Source organism: Heliangelus exortis, chromosome 16 (genome assembly GCF_036169615.1).
Source record: "Heliangelus exortis chromosome 16, bHelExo1.hap1, whole genome shotgun sequence".
Taxonomy (NCBI): Eukaryota; Metazoa; Chordata; class Aves; order Apodiformes; family Trochilidae; genus Heliangelus; species Heliangelus exortis.
In genome coordinates, this window is record NC_092437.1 from 5,149,763 (window position 1) to 5,168,467 (window position 18,705).

At 42.1% G+C, this 18,705-nt stretch overlaps 1 protein-coding gene across 1 annotated transcript in view; it reads right to left on the reverse strand.

The window, feature by feature from the left end:
* Positions 1-14,168, reverse strand: part of CDH4 (cadherin 4) — a 407,728-nt gene extending 393,560 nt beyond the window's left edge. The window contains exons 1-2 of the mRNA XM_071759459.1: positions 13,932-14,168; positions 11,638-11,749 (exon numbers count right to left, since the gene is read on the reverse strand). Coding sequence (XP_071615560.1) covers positions 11,638-11,749; positions 13,932-13,997 — 178 coding nt within the window. The 5' untranslated portion in view covers positions 13,998-14,168. The remainder of the gene's footprint in view (positions 1-11,637; positions 11,750-13,931) is intronic.
* Positions 14,169-18,705: the final 4,537 nt, after the last annotated feature.

The following is an 18,705-nucleotide window of genomic DNA, read 5'->3' on the forward strand; positions in this document are numbered from 1 at the left end:
GGAATCAGTGATCAGTATGGAATTAAGCCTGATTTTATGTCTGCCCAAACCCCAACGTTTTGAACTGCCCACTACCCCACATAACATGGTTTTCTTCTAGTCAAGAAGCATCAAACTCTCCAGTACGGTTCGAGTAGTTTCCTTGTTATTACACAGAGCCACCAGCCTCTCAACTTTCAGTTTCTCTCATGTCTCAAACTCGAGGCAAATAAAAAAAAAAAATAAATCCCTTTCCATAAACTTTGCACAGAGATAATAAACCTACTATCCAGTTATTTGAACAAGCATCTAGAGTTGAGCAATCTAGAGATCATTAAATTTCTCCTGATGAGGGGCTCTGCTTGCAGTCTGAGCACAGCAGAGGGAAAATATTTGGGTGCAATCCAAACATTTTTTTATAGTTGCCATCCTTGAAGATTTCATCAAACCAAATCTTGCCAGGACCAATCATTTTAATGCCATTTACCCACTATACCCTTTACAGAGGGTCAAAAGGCAAAAGAGGGCATTGAATCGATTGAAAAATGTTCAGAAGCCCTTCAAAAGATAAATATATGAAAGTATAATTCCTCTAAATAATTCAGGCACAAAATAAAAATATTTAAAGCTTCTGGAGATGAGCAAAACAGTTGCCTTTCATGTGTAACTGTGTAAACCTTCTGTTTTCAAGGGAGCTAAGCAACCAGCCAGCAGTAATGAGGCTCCTAAAAGACAAGTAGCAAGACCTGCAGGACCCAGATTTGATTCCTCAGGGATGCACTTTCACTGGGGGAAAAAAATACTCAATAAATAATTTTCTGTCTGGAAATTCACTCTCTTTTCCCTCCTGAAGTGAGATGCTCCAGAGCCAGATCTCATCAGCAGAGGGAGTCTCTTCCTCTGTCACAGAGATCAGCAGACATCTGGCTTTATTCAGTCACCAAAACCACACAGGTATGATGGGCAAAATTAAATAGATATCAAACAGTAAAATAGTGAAGTGTGGTCTGGGATCTCTTTTTGAATAATAGAGATATGATAAACAGAGGCAGTAAAATACCTGGTTTGTGTGGAACAAAAACCTTGCCCTCAACACATTACAAGAGTAGATCACAGGATGGGAAAGGGGACACAGCAAAGACCAAATTCCCAATCCCTCAGTACACTGAAAACACAGACTATACCAAAGAGTCTGTACTCCATATAGAGCTACAACACTCCCATTTATGACTTTGGCTTTGATTTAATTCTGTTCTTTCAGCCCACGTAGGGATAAGTTATAGCTCCAAGAAAAATGCCCTCTTCTGAGGAGACCTCACTGGATCCTGGGGGAGGTCAGCCTGAAAAGTTTGTCCTGCAGCCTGGAAACAGACCTGCAGAGCTGGCCAGCCACTGAGCTGGGGCATTTAGAAAAACCCAAAAAATCACCATGTCCAATACTGGACAGGCAACCGGAGCAGCCCTTCTCCTCCAATAGCAATAGCATTTTATTTAATTTGCAAGGATCTGTCCTAGGATTTTAATCTGGAAAGTTTCTAGATGGAGAAAATTCAAAGCACCTTAAGTTTGTAACTCTCATAGAAGCCAGGAAAGATACTGACAAAATGAAACATTTGGATTTGTGTTCCTAGAGCTCCCAGGTAGACAATGTCAAGGCATAAAATGCTCAGAATACAAGTCACTGCTTAAATTTTAGTTCTTTTAACAACTTTACACAGAGCATAAGTTTTAATGGTTTGTGGTCAAAGCAGAAGGCTGTCACACGGGCTCTGTGACAGTCTGTTCTGAACTGGGTTTGTTCCACACTTTTATTAACAGAACAGATAAAGGAAAGCAGCATATGTTTGTTACATCTGCAAGCAATATGAAAGCAGGATGCAACTGCAACTCTGCTGGAGGTCAAGATTAGAATTCAACACAATCCTACCAAGTCAGATCAGGCCAAAATAAATAAAAATTTAAAAAAAATAGAATTCAACAGAAAAGGAGCAAGATAACCTAATTGAGCAGGATTAATCAACTACACACATAGAATGTGACTGGGTAGGTAGCATTCCTAAAAAAATTATGTGGGAGGTTATACTGGATCACAAGCTGAACATGAGTCAACAGTGTCATACTGTTAAGAAAAAAAAGCAATAATCACATTAGATAAATCAACTGGAATATTACCTGCAAAATAGGCAACATAATCCTTGTCTGCTCAGCACTGCAAGTCTTATCTGGCACGGTCAGATCAACTTTGGCCACCAAGCTTGTACAAAGATAAGGGCTTAGAGAGAGGAGCTGAGCCATGACACAGGAAAATGAACAAATGAGTGGGGTTCAATCTACAGAAGCTGAAAAAAAAATTTACAAGCACATTAGGGGGAGAAAGAAAGCAACAACTGTTCTCTGTGTCTGCAATAAGACAAATAGTGATGGGTTTGTATTGCACCAAGAGAGCTTCAGCTGAAATGTGATAGAAAGAAATGGAAGCAATATAATACATTGCTTGATGTCCCTACAACTGGATCTTCAAAATGACACTGGGGACAAACCTATTACAAAGAAGCTGCTCATGCCCTGAGGAAGGAGCATGCATTAGACATCCTCTTGTGTGCCTCCAGCTCTACTTTTCTATGAGTCTGCCAAACTCCAGTGAACAGATGGTAATGAGCAAAAGCAGGTCCAGGTAGTACCACTAACAGTATTTGGTGAGATCAATGAGACTTCCCAAAAAATTAAAAAACAAACCAGTATGGCCAGAAGAAATTACAGGGCAGATACTGAACACTCAATTATTAATCACCACTGACTATTCTAGGATCAAACAGGTTATTAAATTTTATGATTTAAAGTAGTCCTGATTTGCACTTTTTTTAAATGCAAGCATTTCTTTATTTTCTAACATCTTCACAGGCTCATTTCTTGTGGTTTTAATTTATATACTAAGAATCCCAATTTGCTTTTCCTGCTATGCGGCAAAGTAACAGTTTTTGTAATCTTGACTATTTATCTTTGGATAATTGCTATATTCATAATTATTTTAAAGACAATTTTGTTTAATGAGGTTTAGAATGGCTACTAGACAAACTCAGTATAACAGAATTTTAGCCTAAAAGTAATTTTTGTGACTAATCTATGAGCTGCTACTAAATTGTGATTTATAACAGGCATAGTAATAGCCTTAGTGATTGCAGTGCTTCTGGGTATCAATGAAACACAGATTTGCTCATTTCAAGGCAGAAAGGGAAAGGTTTGGGGTTTTTTTTTTTCCTTCATGGGTGGCCCATACGTATCTTCAGGGTCCTTGGAGGAGCTTCCAACATTCCCACTGTGCATTCCACATAGTGGCTGCTATTACCATGCTAATGCTAATAGGCTGTGGCTTCTGTGACCCCTCCAAACAGCAGCTATTGCACAGCACAAGTAGCAGAGTCCTGAATTGCTGCCACTGCCTCTCTATTACAAAATGCTGGCAAGTGGTGAGGAATAGTGGCAGGAAAGTAGAGAGGGCACAGCAAAAAATAATTAAACTTTCGTGTTGGAAGGGAGCAGAAAGCAGGAATCTAAACAGGCTGGCAAAGAGAGACACTGGAGCCTGGGGTCATGAGGAATGGGCCAGCAAGAGCAGCTCAAAGTTGCTTTTTCCAATGACAGTGCAGCCCATATGCCAGACCATTTGCCATTTCTCTCCCTCTGTGAGACAGCAATTCAAAATTAATAAATAAATTAGGGACAATGAACACAAGCAGGAAAAATCATAAAGCCTGTGGCAAAAAAAAAGCTTGTTCAACCCAACTATTTTTTATGCTGCAGAAAAGTGGTTTGGGAAGGACTCTGCTGAAAGAAGCAGAGCAGCCAGGACTAATGACAAATATTTTGGGAAAACAGGAACTCCGTATGTTCTTTTTTTATTTTACTAAAAGTAAAGAAGAAACCAAGAGCTTTTTCAGTGCAACATATTCTTATGCCAGGAGACAAACTATGCCTAAGTTAAGCCTGGACATTAATGGCAGCAAAGAGCAGAATGCTGGTCCCTGGTGTTTCAATTATTCTCTCTTCAGAGGTTATGTTTCCAAGAAGTTACAGGAACAAAATTCCCCTGTAAGGATTATTTTTTGCAGGGTGTTGCAATGTTTTTATTTAAAGTTATTTGATCTGTATTTGTACAACAGCTCAGCTCAACACTCTACTTTCTCATATTCAGCTGTAAAGTACTTCACAGGATCAGAGTGCAGCAGAGGCTGGAAGGAGCCCCTGCAGAGCATCTCATCCAAGCCACTGCTCAGCAAAGGCTCAGGCAGAGCAGGTTCCAAACCTGTGTCCAGTGGAGTTCTGAGTGTCTCCAAGAACAGATATTCCAAGACTTCTCTGAGCAGCTTCTTCCAGTGTCCGATAACCCTCACACCCAAAGTGTCTTCCCACATTTCAGTGGGATTCCTGGATTTCAGTTTGTGCCCATTTCCTCTTGCCCTTTCTGCAGGCCATTGAGAAGAGCCTGGCTCCATCATCTCTACATCCTCCAGGGAGGTATTTATACATGATGATAAAATCTCCCCATGAGACTTCCCTGCTTCAGGCTAAACAATCACAGCTCTCTCAGACTCTCCTTTCAGAAATACTAATAGATAAATAAACCAAATATCAAAACTAAGGCATCACATTATACTGAGCAGTAAGAAAACCCTCTGATGGCACAGCTGGCCAAAGAGACTTCTGAGCTTTCCCTGAAAAAGCAGCATTGGGGGGGAGGGGGGGGGGTGTCATTTAAGCACCAAAAAATAAACAAAAGGTTTGTCTGTATCAGTTTTGGTATACATAGAGTCCATTAGGTCAGGATAAGTTCCTATCACAGTGCCCAAGATCAGGGTACTGGAGAAACTGGTCTCTAGTCACTGGCGTGGGTTCATCTCAAAGGCCTCCTCAAGCTGTTCAAAACCAAAGTTCCCAGTTGGTCATTATTTTTCAAATACCACTTCCTGGTCTTAGGTCCTACTATTTCCATTTTCCTAAAATTAAAAAAGTGGATCTTATACTGGAAAGGCATTAATTCTGAATATACCAGTAACCTCAAATTGAACAGAAGCTCCCTTCTTTCCCTATGTTACTCAAATCCATTCTATTATATTAGGAAGCAGATTTCCAATGAAATCCTATCCTCTGTAATTTTAATCTCTTCTCACCCTTCCAATAAGACTTTTAAGTATATCTGTATTACTGAAATACTCTATGAGCTATGCACATGGCCCATGGTACTGTCAGACTAAATACTTCACCAGCTTTAGTTTGCAATGTAAAAATTTACCTCTACAAAAACATTACAATCATTTCCAGGGCAGAAATTAAGGCAGAAAAAGGCTTGCACATAAATACCAATGAAATTCGGTGATGAGAACTGGCATTAGGTCAATGAAAATTAAGTAAGAAAATATTTCACTACTGGAATAACTGATTTTTGTTTACCATATGCAAAGAAACAGAATTTTCAGAATGCTTTCAAGCATCTGCTCTGAGAGATCAGAGCTCAAGAGATCTGTCAGAAACAGTCCATTTATGAACTGAGAAGTACTCTAAAATTAACATTTTCTAACCTTAAAAGACCTAGCATTAGTGGTTTGAAGATCAAAACAACAGGTATTTCACAACAAATCACAAACTGATACTGTTCAAGGCCTGGCTCACTTCCTAAAAGCTGAAGCATAAATTAAGAAATTACTAAACTATTCAGCAGAAATTTTGTTTCATTTTTCTCCTTAGTATCTTTTTTTTTAAGTGTCTAATTTGAAGCAGTGAAATTCTTTAACAGACAAATTCTTAAGGAGGAAAAAAAAAAAACCACAAAACTCCAATTCTGTTGTTGGAGAAACAGATTTATTCAGATAAAAATCAGTTAGCTCCCCAGAATGCAGAAAAAAGTAATTTTACTTGGGTTTGAGGAATTTGGTTCAAAGCTCTGATCTAGAAAGCAATATATACACTTATTAAACAGTGTAAGGGGATTAACTCTACAGAGTGTTATTGACTACTCTGGTCTCATTAACTGCAATTTTATTTAGATAAAAAAAAAAAAATCTTAAACATAATTTTTGTGTCAGAAGTTAGATCTGAAGAATAACATTAAAAATAAATACGCATCAGCAGTTCCCCAATCTGCAGCAACTTTCTGGGGTCTCCCCTGGAACTAATGATTGAAATTATGGGTTTGATTTGCAACATTCCCATCAAGAGGAACTGCTTTCAAAAACAAGTTATCCTGTGGAATGGGAGAAGTGTTTTCTGAGAAGCAGCTTCACTGGAGCATGTACAAGCATACCATAAGAAGCTGGTATCTGTATGCATCTTTTTTTCTTTAAGAAAGGAATAAAGAAAGGTTAGGGAAAGAGTTCTGAGTTCTCAGTGGACTTTTGCCTACTTTTGGATTCTATTAAGGAGCTATGAAATGAATTATGTGTATGATAACTTCAGTAACCACTTTTCATGCAGAATCACAGACCACAAAATAATGAAATAATGAAATCATGAATGGAAAAGTCTCTGAGTCTGTTAAACTCAGAGCAGCTCAGAGAAGGCACTGAATATTTTGCCAGGCTGCGGGAAAGCTTCCAGACTGCTACAAGGACTGAGTAACCCACAACAGGTGCTCAAAACCACCACCAAACATCACAACAAACTCCAACACTCCTCATGGGCTTCACTTCCAAAGAACACCCCTAGTGACACACTAAAGGGCACTGAGAAGATGAAGGCAGGACAGGGTGCCCAGGTAGCACTGCCAGCCCTGCACCTCCAGGATGGAGCATCCTCCCCACCTCTGCTTCAGAGGCAGCCCTTGTCTTGCAGAAGCCTTTAGGAACCAAAATTAACAGCAGACAGGCACTGATGTGTATTTGGATACAGGAAAAGTGGGAAGCCAGATGTACAGACAGGCATTATGTCCCCAACAACCAATTCACATGTGGGAGCCACACAACGCTGCAGATACTCACCTGCCAGGTTCTGTTTGTTAGCCCAGGGGCATGCTCCTTCCCCCTGGGCACCAAGCAAAGTTAGCAGCATTTCTCCTGAAAGATTTATTTGTCTCACACTTTCATGGGAGCCAAATTTTATGTATGAAGTAGTGTTTTGGAGCTGTATGATTGTTTTTAAGTACACCTGCAAGAACATTGCACTCACACACTCTGCACTTCCTGCATTACCTTAACCACAAGAATATCGTACTTTTGCCTCCCAAAGGAGGTACAGAGTATATTCTTACAACTACTACATGAATTACTAGAGACCAAACTCAAACATTCTTTGCAAAGGTTTGCTTGGGTTGTCCTTCCCCTGTTTTTTTTTTTTTTCCTATTTGTTCTATACTTCCTAAGCAACATTTGCACATTCCTAAACTATATTACCTAAGGTGATGAAGGCTTGAGAGGATGGAGATTTTGAAAGGCTTTGGCCATGAAGAACATCTTGCCTCTAAAATCTTTGAAGAAATGCCCTCCATACTAAATTCTTACAAAAACCCTAGGTACTTCAATAAACATCACGTATTTTATTTGTATGGTTTTAGCCAAAAACATCACTAGTAAAAATCCTAGAGTGAAAGCAAACACATTTTTATACATTTACATGAAGCTTGGCTACCTTTGGTTTCATACACACTTGAATAAACTGTGCCAGCACGTTGGGCTTTATCTTCCTGTATGAAAATAAACTGTGCTTCCACATGCTTCTGCCCAAACGTAGCTGCCTACACAAGGGAAGTATTCCTGCTACATCACTACAGGCACTATTTAGGGAGGGCAACAGAAACATGAATCACCAGAGGAAGAGATGTGCAGAAAAACAAAGAAGGGGCTCTACACCTCAGCAGCTAATGCTGTCTCCTGATTGCAGGGAAAGGTCTGAGTGATCTTGTTTAGCTGCATTCTTGTTATACCTGTGATGGTACTAGGCTGAAGAAATAATGCTTTTAACACCTTGGCCCCTTTCCACCCACTACCAGTTGCCACGGTCTCACAGGATGCCAATAAAACTTGAATTTCTAATTTTTTTTTTTTTTTTAATTTAATTTTTTTAATTTTTTAATTTTTTTTTTTTAATCTTCAAAAACCTTACCAAAATGGAAAAGGGTATAAGCTTATCAGGAGTATCAACCCCCTTAGTTCATATTGGCTCTCACATCCAGCATCCTACTCCTTGTTTCTCTTTTTCCCTAAGAGGCCTCTAGTCATGGTCATTCCCATCCATACACCTGATTTAATACTCAGGGATCAGATCTCTTCAGTAAGTCCTGAACTGTCTTCTGTGCAGCACTACATGTCATTGTCCCCCACCCCAATGTTCTCACCATTTTAAGTTAGCATTAATAACTGACAAAAAGGAAAAGATACCCGTGCCATAACTGTCCTCTGCCATACTGCAAGCTTTGAGATTTTTTTTCCTTGGGCTAAAGAATCAAATAGTGAACAACCCTATTTTAAACACAATCATGCATCAGTGATCAAGACTAAGTTTATTATCCTGCAAACAAAAACAAAGTCACAGATTAAACCCCATGAACTTTTATTAAGAGATAGAGGGGTGGAATTTCTAAGGAAGGCACTGGACCCACAGATAAACTCAGCTGACACCCCATCATCAGGCCACAAGGTTGGCAGTGATGTGTAAGAGGTGGTATCTGTGGCACTCCTCGGGGAAACTATTTTAAGTCTAATTATCATGAATTTTTTCAGAATGCAAATGCTTTTCATTTATACATAAAACAAAATGCCGTGACATTTCTCCCATCCATTTATCATAAACAAGTTAATTACTGTGTAACAAATAGCTCCTGCTAGAATCTGTATGTTTTGAGGGTGTTGGAGGGCTGACTCAGGCAAATAAGATAAACCACAACGTAGTAGTTAATAGCTTATGGCATACTTATAATAAAACAATGACTCTGTAAAAGCTCTTGTTGTCAAATTAAAGCTAAGCTATTTCCATTGGAATAAGTCAATTATAACCAGTCATTATCTGTTTAACTTGATTCAAACCTAGAACACTACTAACTCTTTCATTTTGACACATTCACAGCACTGCATATATTTGAGAGCTGCATATTACAAAGCTCGAGCAAAATGCTGGGCTTATTGCCACAGAGTTTATTCCCTAACCACACAATAACATCTAAACTTTCCACTGCTGGCTGAAGTTCACCACTATGTGAGCTCTACACACTACCTGGCTTCTAATGAACAGCCCCTTTTGGCAGCATGAACTATCCCAGGACTTCCCATATTTCCTTCCAAAGGGCAAAGAGGAGCATTAAGCAACATTACATCTGTCCTATACATTAAGACATTACATACCCCCATACATTAAGACATTACATCTCTCCACTGGAACCCCTAGGAGCAATTTCAGCTACATACACTTTTTCCCATCCCAATTCCATGGAAGTACCGACAGGTGAATTCCCACCTGCTTTTTTCCCAGACAAACATTCCCATTTGGCCTGCAGAGGAATTACTGGATGCTGATGAATAAGATGGTGGTAGCTGGCAGCAAAGCTTTGTGTGGTAAAATGGTGTGAAACAGTACATATGCCAATCCATCAAACATGCTAATGTAAGCAATCTGAACCCATTTCTGGTTTGAACTATTGTACAATACTTCACCCAGATGGATGAAAGTGATAAACATTCTATGCTTCAGACATATCAAGTGTTAGGATATAAAATTAAACCTAAACTGGAAAACTACCAATTTTACATGCTGAAGTATATATAAAGAACAACACAAGCATGAAGAATTTTATACAGCAAATTTTCTTCCTCATTATTGTACAGATTAATTAGATATATTTGTTTCCTACGATAAACAGCATCATGGATTTGACTGTGGATTACAAGGTGTGAAGATGATAGCTCAGTTATTACAAACACAATATTTGCACTTCTTCTTCCTTCAGTTGACAAAATGCTTCCAAAACATGTAAGTTATGACAACGTTATCAGGACACAAATCTTACAAGGGGTGCATGAAAACCTCAAACCTGAGGGCTACTTCAGCCCTACATCACAGGTAGGTTTGCCATGACTAATGTAAAACTACAGTTGGCCCCCAAGGGATAAAATTAAACAGGAATATATTTTCATTTAAATCAAAGTGACATCCTATCTAAATATCATTTTGTGATTAAGAATTATCAGTTGCAACTGAAATGAAATGAAATGACAGCCACTTTGCTGTCAAGTAACCAGCTAATACCTCCAAACAGAACTTCTGCTCTGCCTCTGTTGTCTACCCACATGAGCAGGCAGCACAATTTATCAAGCACTAAACAGTGAAAAATGCTCCCCTGACCAAGCTTATTAATTATATGATTTTATAGTATTTGGAGGAGATTGCTTATTGAGTAATTTCCAAAGCTAAAAGGCGTGAAATCTACTAGTTTACAGACTGACCTGTTAAGTAGTTACAGTGGAACTACAGGTTAGGGAAACATTGCTACTAAATAAATAAACAATTGCTGTTTGATTATTTCACATGTTGCTATATTCTTGCCCTTGTCTATGCAAAATCCTTATTATCTTCCAAATTAAAAATAAGCTCTATGGTCTACTATTGATGCCAGGCCAGTGAAGAGAATTCTTGAACAGCAAAACTAAGACAACTGGTCTGATTACCAACTTATTTATAGAAAAAGTACCCAGTCCTGGATTCTACTGAAGCCAGAAGTAATACTTACAACTCTCTTTCAAAAATAAAGAAATAAAAAATAATAATGAAAAAATATTAAAAATTAAAGAGCAAGTGTTTGCTCTGGAGAACAACAGATATCCCAGCAGAAAGACACGCATGTGAATAAAGATACTCTCAAGGCAAAAGTAGCAAAGGTTTTATGAGCAGAGCAGCAAGTTCTGATGTGCTCCCCAACTTCCACAATAAATCATCTTTTTAGATCTGCTGCAACATCCACCAATGGTGAGTGATTTAACTACAAAAGGTGGTGGAAGCAGCCGAAGGTTTTTATCTTCAAAAATTCTCTTGGAATAAAACAATTACTTCCCACATCATACAAATACAAAGTTTAATTATTTTTAACTTGCAAGAGAGACAGATCAATACACAGGATAATCTATTGTTATTTGGATTATGAAGATGTCTTAGAGTTTACAATCACAAAAGTGAATATAATCCTGCAATTACTATAAAGCTAATTGGTAGTTTCTCTCTGCCTATGTTTTCATGTTGTCAGTGGGGCAGTAATGAAAATGAATGCCACATTTGTGAACAGAATGTCTGTAGGCTTGTTTACCACATTTCCAAAAACAACGTCTGCTTTATCATGCATTTCAAAGCAGAGATAATTTAAGGATCTTCGAATTTCATACATAAAAATATTTTCTAAAATATCAAATGCAGAGTTCCTTCAGACAGGGTGGGAGTGGGAGACTTAAAAGCAAAGTGATGACCTCACATACTACAGGCAAACAATCCACCTGAAGCACCCAGCACGTGGACTCAGCGATTCATCTGTATTCCAAACTGTGCTCAGGTAAACCACTTCGTGTTTCACCCTCCTACAAGCATAATTCTGCAGACCGTTGCATCATCAAACCCAGCATCTTTAAACCTCCTCTCACCTCCCAAAAATACAGTTACTGAAGCACCTATTAAGCTCTTTATTCCACTTACCTTTGAGTAACTTCTGTCCTTCCATAATGTTTTGGGAGACAAATGCTGTGTAGTCTTCTTCTGAAAAGCCAGGCTTGCATGTGGGTCTAACTGTAAGATCCCCATTGTGTGCCTGCAAAAACAAAACAAGAAACACACACACCGTGACTTTTGTCATTTGGGAAAATGTTTTGCACCCACTGACAAGGTGTGTAGGCACAAGCAAACCTGAGCAGTAAAGCAGAGTGCAAGTAGAAACCGCTTGTGCTCAAGTGCTATCTGTTGGAGCAGATCCATACTGTAACTGCAAAAATAAAAAAGGGGTCGGAAAATAGTTGCCTCACTACAATAGAGAGCATTGTTTGTAGGAAGGCTGGGATACTGGGCACTGTCAGAAGAGGGGAGGAAACAAAGAGCAGCAATTCATCAAGGCAGCAAGCACTGGAGCCACGCAAAGGCCTGGTGTTGCAACATCACTGGGTTTTGCTATTGAGAAGCTGAGCAAAGCCCAGGACTAAAGGAGAGGAAAGACCCCAGCTGGCAGCAGGCTCAGGAGCTCATGGTTAGCTAAAGCCTCCTTCCTCCCCCTCTGTCCTGCAGCAGCTCCAAGGCTCTGCCTGCTACTGTCCCTGTGACCCTCCAGGCTCTGCCCTTGCCCCAGCAGTGGGAAGGGACGGAGGGGATGCCCTATCAAAAAAGTAACAAAGCCACTGAATAAGCACAGCCCCAGGCACAACCTGCCAGGACCTGCCAGCGCGAAGCATCCAGTTAAACACTCAGCTGCTCTGCAGCAACTTTGGGCTGTGCAGCGGGGAAGAAACCAGCCCCTGCTCGGGGACATGTTAGCAGGGGCACAGCAGTTCAAGCTCTTTGGGATGTGGTATTACCCAGCAAGAAGGGCCCTAGACCCCAGCTCCAGCTAAGTCACTAGAAGCACACATGCCAGTGATTTATGCTTAACAAGCACCAGGTGATTTATATACAAGTCCTGATGGCAAGGGATTTCTAACACTCCTGAACTAGTCAGCAGGGCTAGCCAGAGCATCGCTCAGCAATCCAAGGCTGTGCCTCAGACACCTCCAGTCCCAGCAGTGCAGGCTGAGCCAGGGGACCGAGAGAGTCACTTCCCCGAGAAAGTGCAACTCCAGGCATGCACCTGCATCCCCGGGGAGAGGAGCACAGCTCCCCCGGGCTTCCCCAAACACTCCTGAGCACAGATGCTGCTGCGTTACAGATAGACTGAGGAGGGAAGGGTCCTTTCGGATGAGCTTAGTAAGCAGAAAGCAAGCCAACATACTCTGCTAAAAATCATGCTCGGGAGAGGGATGCCAGCTACAGCATGGGAAGCGCAAGGAAGCTGCAGCTCTGTGGACTCTGACCATTGCTGGCAAGATATTGCCATTAGGAAACATTTCAAAGGGTCTGACTGAGGATAATAGGCTTTGAATCTGAAATCACCCAATTATTATAACGGCGCTCGCTAGATGAGAGCGCATCGGGGCTACTTCTGCGCAGCCACCAGCCTCCCGAGGGCTCGGACTCGGGACATCTTCACAGATTCAACTTGGCACGGTGGGATTCAGGCAGAAAAATAAGCGGCTCTTGTTCCTGCCGGCAGTCCAACACGAAATACAGCAGCCGCCCCGCTCGCACTGTAACACTGCAGCCACGCGTTCAGGCATTTGTTGATGTTCTGCAGCCATCCTTTCATTTGGGGACCGTTCCCTAAAATCCCCAAACTTTTCAGACCGTTATCGCCCAGCATAAATCAGGCCCATTCAGCGTCTTTTCAGGCTTGTAAAAATCAAATAAAATAAAAAAGTCAAAGGCACCGCCACAACACCGGCCAAGGAGGGACGGCTCGCACGGGGCGGGCAGCGCTCCGCGATCGCGCTGAGGCTCCGCGGTCGGAGCGGCACCGCCACCGTCCCGTCCCGCTACCCCCGAAGTTTATCAGACGACACGCATCGCAAAGGGCAAGTTTTGTCGGCACGGTTGAGGCACTCGATTCAAAGCCAATGATAGCACTAAAAATATTAATTTAAAACTACGGGGATATTTTTTTTTTTTAAATAAATATATAAACGGTGAAAGCAGCAGGGAACCGCGGAGGGGCCGCTCCGCTCCCGCGCACTCATCCACCTCAGTCGCGCGGACCGGCTCCGCGCCCCGACCCCGAAGTTGCGGCAGCTGCCGTGCCCGCACCCGGCGGGCACGTAACGTCAGCGGAACCTCCGCGGAGCGCGGATCCCGGAGGTGCTGCCCACCCTCCCGTTACCCCTCCACCCCCCTAACACCGGGGCCGCCCCACTTACCACCACCACCGCCGAGCCCCAGACGGGAAAGAGCAGCACCAGCAACAGCCGCGAGCCGGTCCTCATGTCCCCGGCGGCCGGGCCGTGGCGGTGCCGTGCGGTTGGGCCGCCCCGTTCCGCGCTGCAGCAGTGCCGGGGCCCGGGGGTCGCTGCCTCCCCACTCCCGCTCGCCGCTCGCTCCTCGGCTGCAGGTGAAGCGCCCGCCGCGCGCCGCCGCCTCGCCCCGCCCACCGGCCGCGCGGGCACGCGCCGCCTTAAAGGGCCAAGCACCGCCCCAATGGAGAGGGGAAGGGGGGGAGAAGGGAGGGATGAGGAGGAGTAGGGAGGGATGAGGAGGAATGGAAAGGATCGGGGAAATGGAAAGGATCGGGGGGGATAGGGGGAGTGGCTGAGTCGCCGCCCACCCCGGCACCCTGCGGAGGTGCGGGAGATACGCGGCCGCGTAAGGGAACCTCGGGAGGCGCAGCCCGCCTGTGCGGAGAAGAAACTTAGAAGCGCAGAATCGTGGGTTTGTTTTTTTTTTCTTGGAAAAGAGCTTTAAGATCATCGAGTCCAACCCTTCACCCAGCACTGGCACTCAAAGCGTGACCCTCGGCACCACATCTACACGTCTCGTAAATCCCTCCGGGGATGGTGACTCAACCGCTTCCCTGGGCAGCCTGGGCCAGTGCCTGACAACCCTTGCAGTGAAGAAATTTTTCCTAATATCCGAACTAAACCTCCCCTGGCACGACTTGAGGCCATTTCCTCTTCTATCGCTTGTTCCTGGATAGAACAGACCAAAACCTCTCACACTAAATCCTCCTTTCAGGTAGCTGTAGAGAGCAATAAAGTCTCCCTTGAGCCTCCTGTCCTCCAGATTAAACGAGCTCATTTCCCTCAGCTGCATCTTGTAAGACTTGTGCTCCAGACCTTCCAGCACCTCTGTTGCCCTTCTCTGGACACAAGCCAGCACCTCCGTGTCCTTCATGTAGTGAGAGCCCCATCCTGGTTGGGTTGGCTCTACCAGATTTGCACCATGGCATCTGCTCCTCACCCAAAAAACACTCCACAGAATCATCACCACGTCTGATTTATGAGTCCAAAGACAAAACCCTAACATAGGGGCTGCAGAGTCTGCGTCTGGGGGGGCTTTGGGTGGGCAGGGGATGTGGGTGCAGGCTGCTGAGCACCCTGGGGTGCCCACTGTGTTCCAGCCTCGGATAGGAAGAGGGAAGGGCAAAGGTGGTGCCTGCCTGGGAAGAAAACAATTTGGGTGAAGGCAGCTGCAGTGTAAATGGGTAAAAAAATGGGTAGAAAAATGGGTAGTGCCTAAAGCAGCTCCTCTGCCTTGGATGTGAGCCAGCCTGAGCCTGGCTCTTCTTTTTGGAAAGGAAAATAGGCATGTCAGGCCTAGTCTATATCCACATCAGCAGCAGATAAAGCTAACTCCACTAAACTACAGGCTTTCTGATGTAAAAATAAAGGCAGATCCAAACAGGACTAGAAAGCAAAACTTAAGTCAGTTGAGTTTTCACAGCAAACTGAAAATGGAAACAGCAGTTCTGAGCGCTAAGTACAGCTCCTGCTGTTTCCCTCCAGCATGACCCTGGCATCCAAATCTGATCTTTTCCCTTTCTCAATGCAGCTGAACTCCACAAACAGGAGTTCTAAGGCATGTATATTTTGTGCATATAAATCCAACATCACTTTGCATAAATAGATGCACACTATCTGATGTACGTGCAAAATCAGACATAGAGGCTGAAAAATCTGGCCATTAAACTATTTTGTTATATTCACACATTTCCAGAGGAATGAGACACATAAATCCACTGACTGCATCTTTTGCTACTGAGTAGATTTAATAGCATTGTGTTAACACCTAGAGATGTTAGCAAAGAACTGAGACCTCATTGTATTAAGCCCTGTAGACACAAATAATGAAAAGATTGTTCCCACCCCACCAATTTATGGTCTTAATGGATTATGGGGTTTATTTTGTTTTCAAACAAAGTGTTTCTGAGCTTGTTATATAACATCAAATAAATCCCATCATTGTACTAAATTTTGTGTGTGCCCTTTTTTATCAAACACTTCCACAAAAGCAGAAATAATCAAGTGATGCTATGATAGAAAAAAAAATCCTTATATGTATATATAAAATATTAACTTGTTCCTTTTATTTTTATCCCACATTCCAAAGTTTAGAGTAGATTGTCCAAGGCCGAAGAGCAGCTGCAGTTGTTGCTATTTAAATAAAACTACAAGTACTCTGGAGACTTCTGGGGATACTTTGTGCAACTCCAGTGTAGATACTTCCTTGTGAATACCTATGGCCAGTTTTTTTGACTCTTGCTGGACTACAGCTGTTGCTATGCATGTGCTCACTCTGTTTGATAACTTTGTTAATATGACAACTTCTACAAGTATTGTCAAAATAAGTCTGACACCACAACAGATTGTGAAGAAAAGGCAGAGCAGTAGTGAAAAAAAATAGAATTCTCCAGCATGTTTACAGTTGATTTCTAATCTGATGGCAAATTGATTTTTTTCCCAAACTAGTTTGCCATCTCTCTTTTCTAAACTGCAGTAATTGACTCTGTACTTGGGGAACAAGGCTGCAAATGGCGTGAGTATGATTTCCAGCTTTGTTTCTAATAACACCAACCTATGTGAGACACTGGGTGCCTTCCCAAACTGAGGTGTTTCCAGAGGAAAATACAAATCTGATGTTCAGACAGTGGAAATCACTGGTTTACATGTGCAGTTGTTTTCAGTCTACCATTTTCCTTCAACTCTTGGCACTCCAGTTAATTCTGGAAGGAACTAAAGTTTTGCTAACTGATTAGATATTATCTCTACTACCTCCTTGTTTAGAAACACTTAAAATGAAGTGCCTACAAAATATCTTCCTTTGGATCTTTAAGGAAAATTAAAATATGCCTTTTACATTTTTGTACCTATTGAATTTTTAACAAACTATTGTGTTTAAGCAGAGGTCTGAGCTGGGTCTGAACATCTGTTATTTGGGAGGGTTAACTTCAGACTCTCTTCACTTTGAGTCTTCTGGGAGGCTGGTTAGGAATTGATATTCTTGTGCTAAAAGGAAGTAGGAAGCTCTACTGTCTATGAATGCTATAAGATGTGGATTTGCCTGGATGAAGACATTTAAGAGTGTACATAAGCACAGTAAATCAACTTGCTAAACACCTCAAGAGCCAAGCTGCTGATCCTACAGCCAACTTGCTGTACTGCACAGCACTCGAGAGAATAAAAGGCTCACAGATGAGACATCTACAGAACTGACTGTGCCAAGATAACGAGGAGCACAGGGTACACAAGGGATTTTTCCCTCCTTGATGCACACATATAATTCCTATTGACAGCAGTGGGAGTTACATGTCCATGTCAAGGGGACAATAGAACCCTTAGTGGTGGAGATGAGTATCAGATGTGAGCTGTGTAAGCACGGATAGAAAACGAGAGAGAAGGAGGTGTGATCACTGAGGGACAGTACAACATACAATAAAATTGTCAAGCAGCCATCAAATATGTGAAAGCATAGGAATAACAAATTAAATGGACAGGAGGTGAGAAAACAAAGTCTTGAGAGATTTTTGCCTTCCTGGCTTAGGGCTGATATCTGAATTCTCTGTTTGAGAAATATTCCCACTGGCTTGACCTGCTTAATTCTCTGATAAGCAGATGTTTCACTGTGCTCAATAAACAGCTATGGCCAAGGTGCTAAGGATAAAAAAATCTGACGAACGTGGAGAAATGAAATTAAAAACATGCAGACCATATATAAGGTTTTGTCTACATGATCTGATGATTTTTGCTTCTTGTAGGAGATCAGTTGTTTAGAAAGTCAATATTATCAATTTTGGTTCAGGCCAAAAATAGTTGCAAAAGAAAGAATACATACAGAACCAGAGGAATGGTGATGATTCTGCATTCTGGACCGAGAGATAATGGCAATTTATGAGTTTATATCAACAACTAAAATCTGAAGTGACTGTGGAATGCCTTTGGGTTTAATCCTCATTTGGGATCTTTTTAGGATGTGTAGGGAAGATGGAACTGAACAGTAAAGTGAAATGTAAATGAAAGCTGTGGAGAAAGTAATGCTCAGGAAAAGACATAAGCATCTACCAGATCTAGACAGAAACCAACAGAGGAAACAGGGATGCTCCTGTGTAAAAAGACCACAACCACAGAGGGAAAATAACTAACAGTAAAAGCCAGACTTTGGTACATTTATGTAATTCTTTAAACCAACAGCAAATCACTGGAACGATTTGAATGGCTGAGCTAAACTCAAAATTCTGGATCACTTCTGATCTGTCTCCAGTACAAAATCTAAAGACAAAATGATGAGTCACAGAGGAGAAAGAGACTTGAAAGGATCCAGAGGAAAAGGCACGGATCAGATATGGAATATGCATTGATCTAAACTGATTCTGCATCACCCTGCAAGTGCTACCTGTGTGCTGGGATGGTGAGAAAGATGCAACTGTCCTGCTGGTCAAACAGGACTTTGGAAGCAATTTTCAGCCTAGCCAGACATGCTGCAATGCCAAGGAATTTGAACTTTCTCTCTTTTACACTATCTCCTAATCAGGACATTGTGGCTCCTATCGATTCTCCTGAGCTGGTAATGTGAATGGCAATGAGGACAATTCTGCTTCAGAGGCCCTGGACAAACCCTTTCTGCTCAGTTAATTACACTGACCAAGGGAAGGCAACTTTAGTGTGGTCTGACCTCCAATTATGAGACATTCTGTGGCCTCCT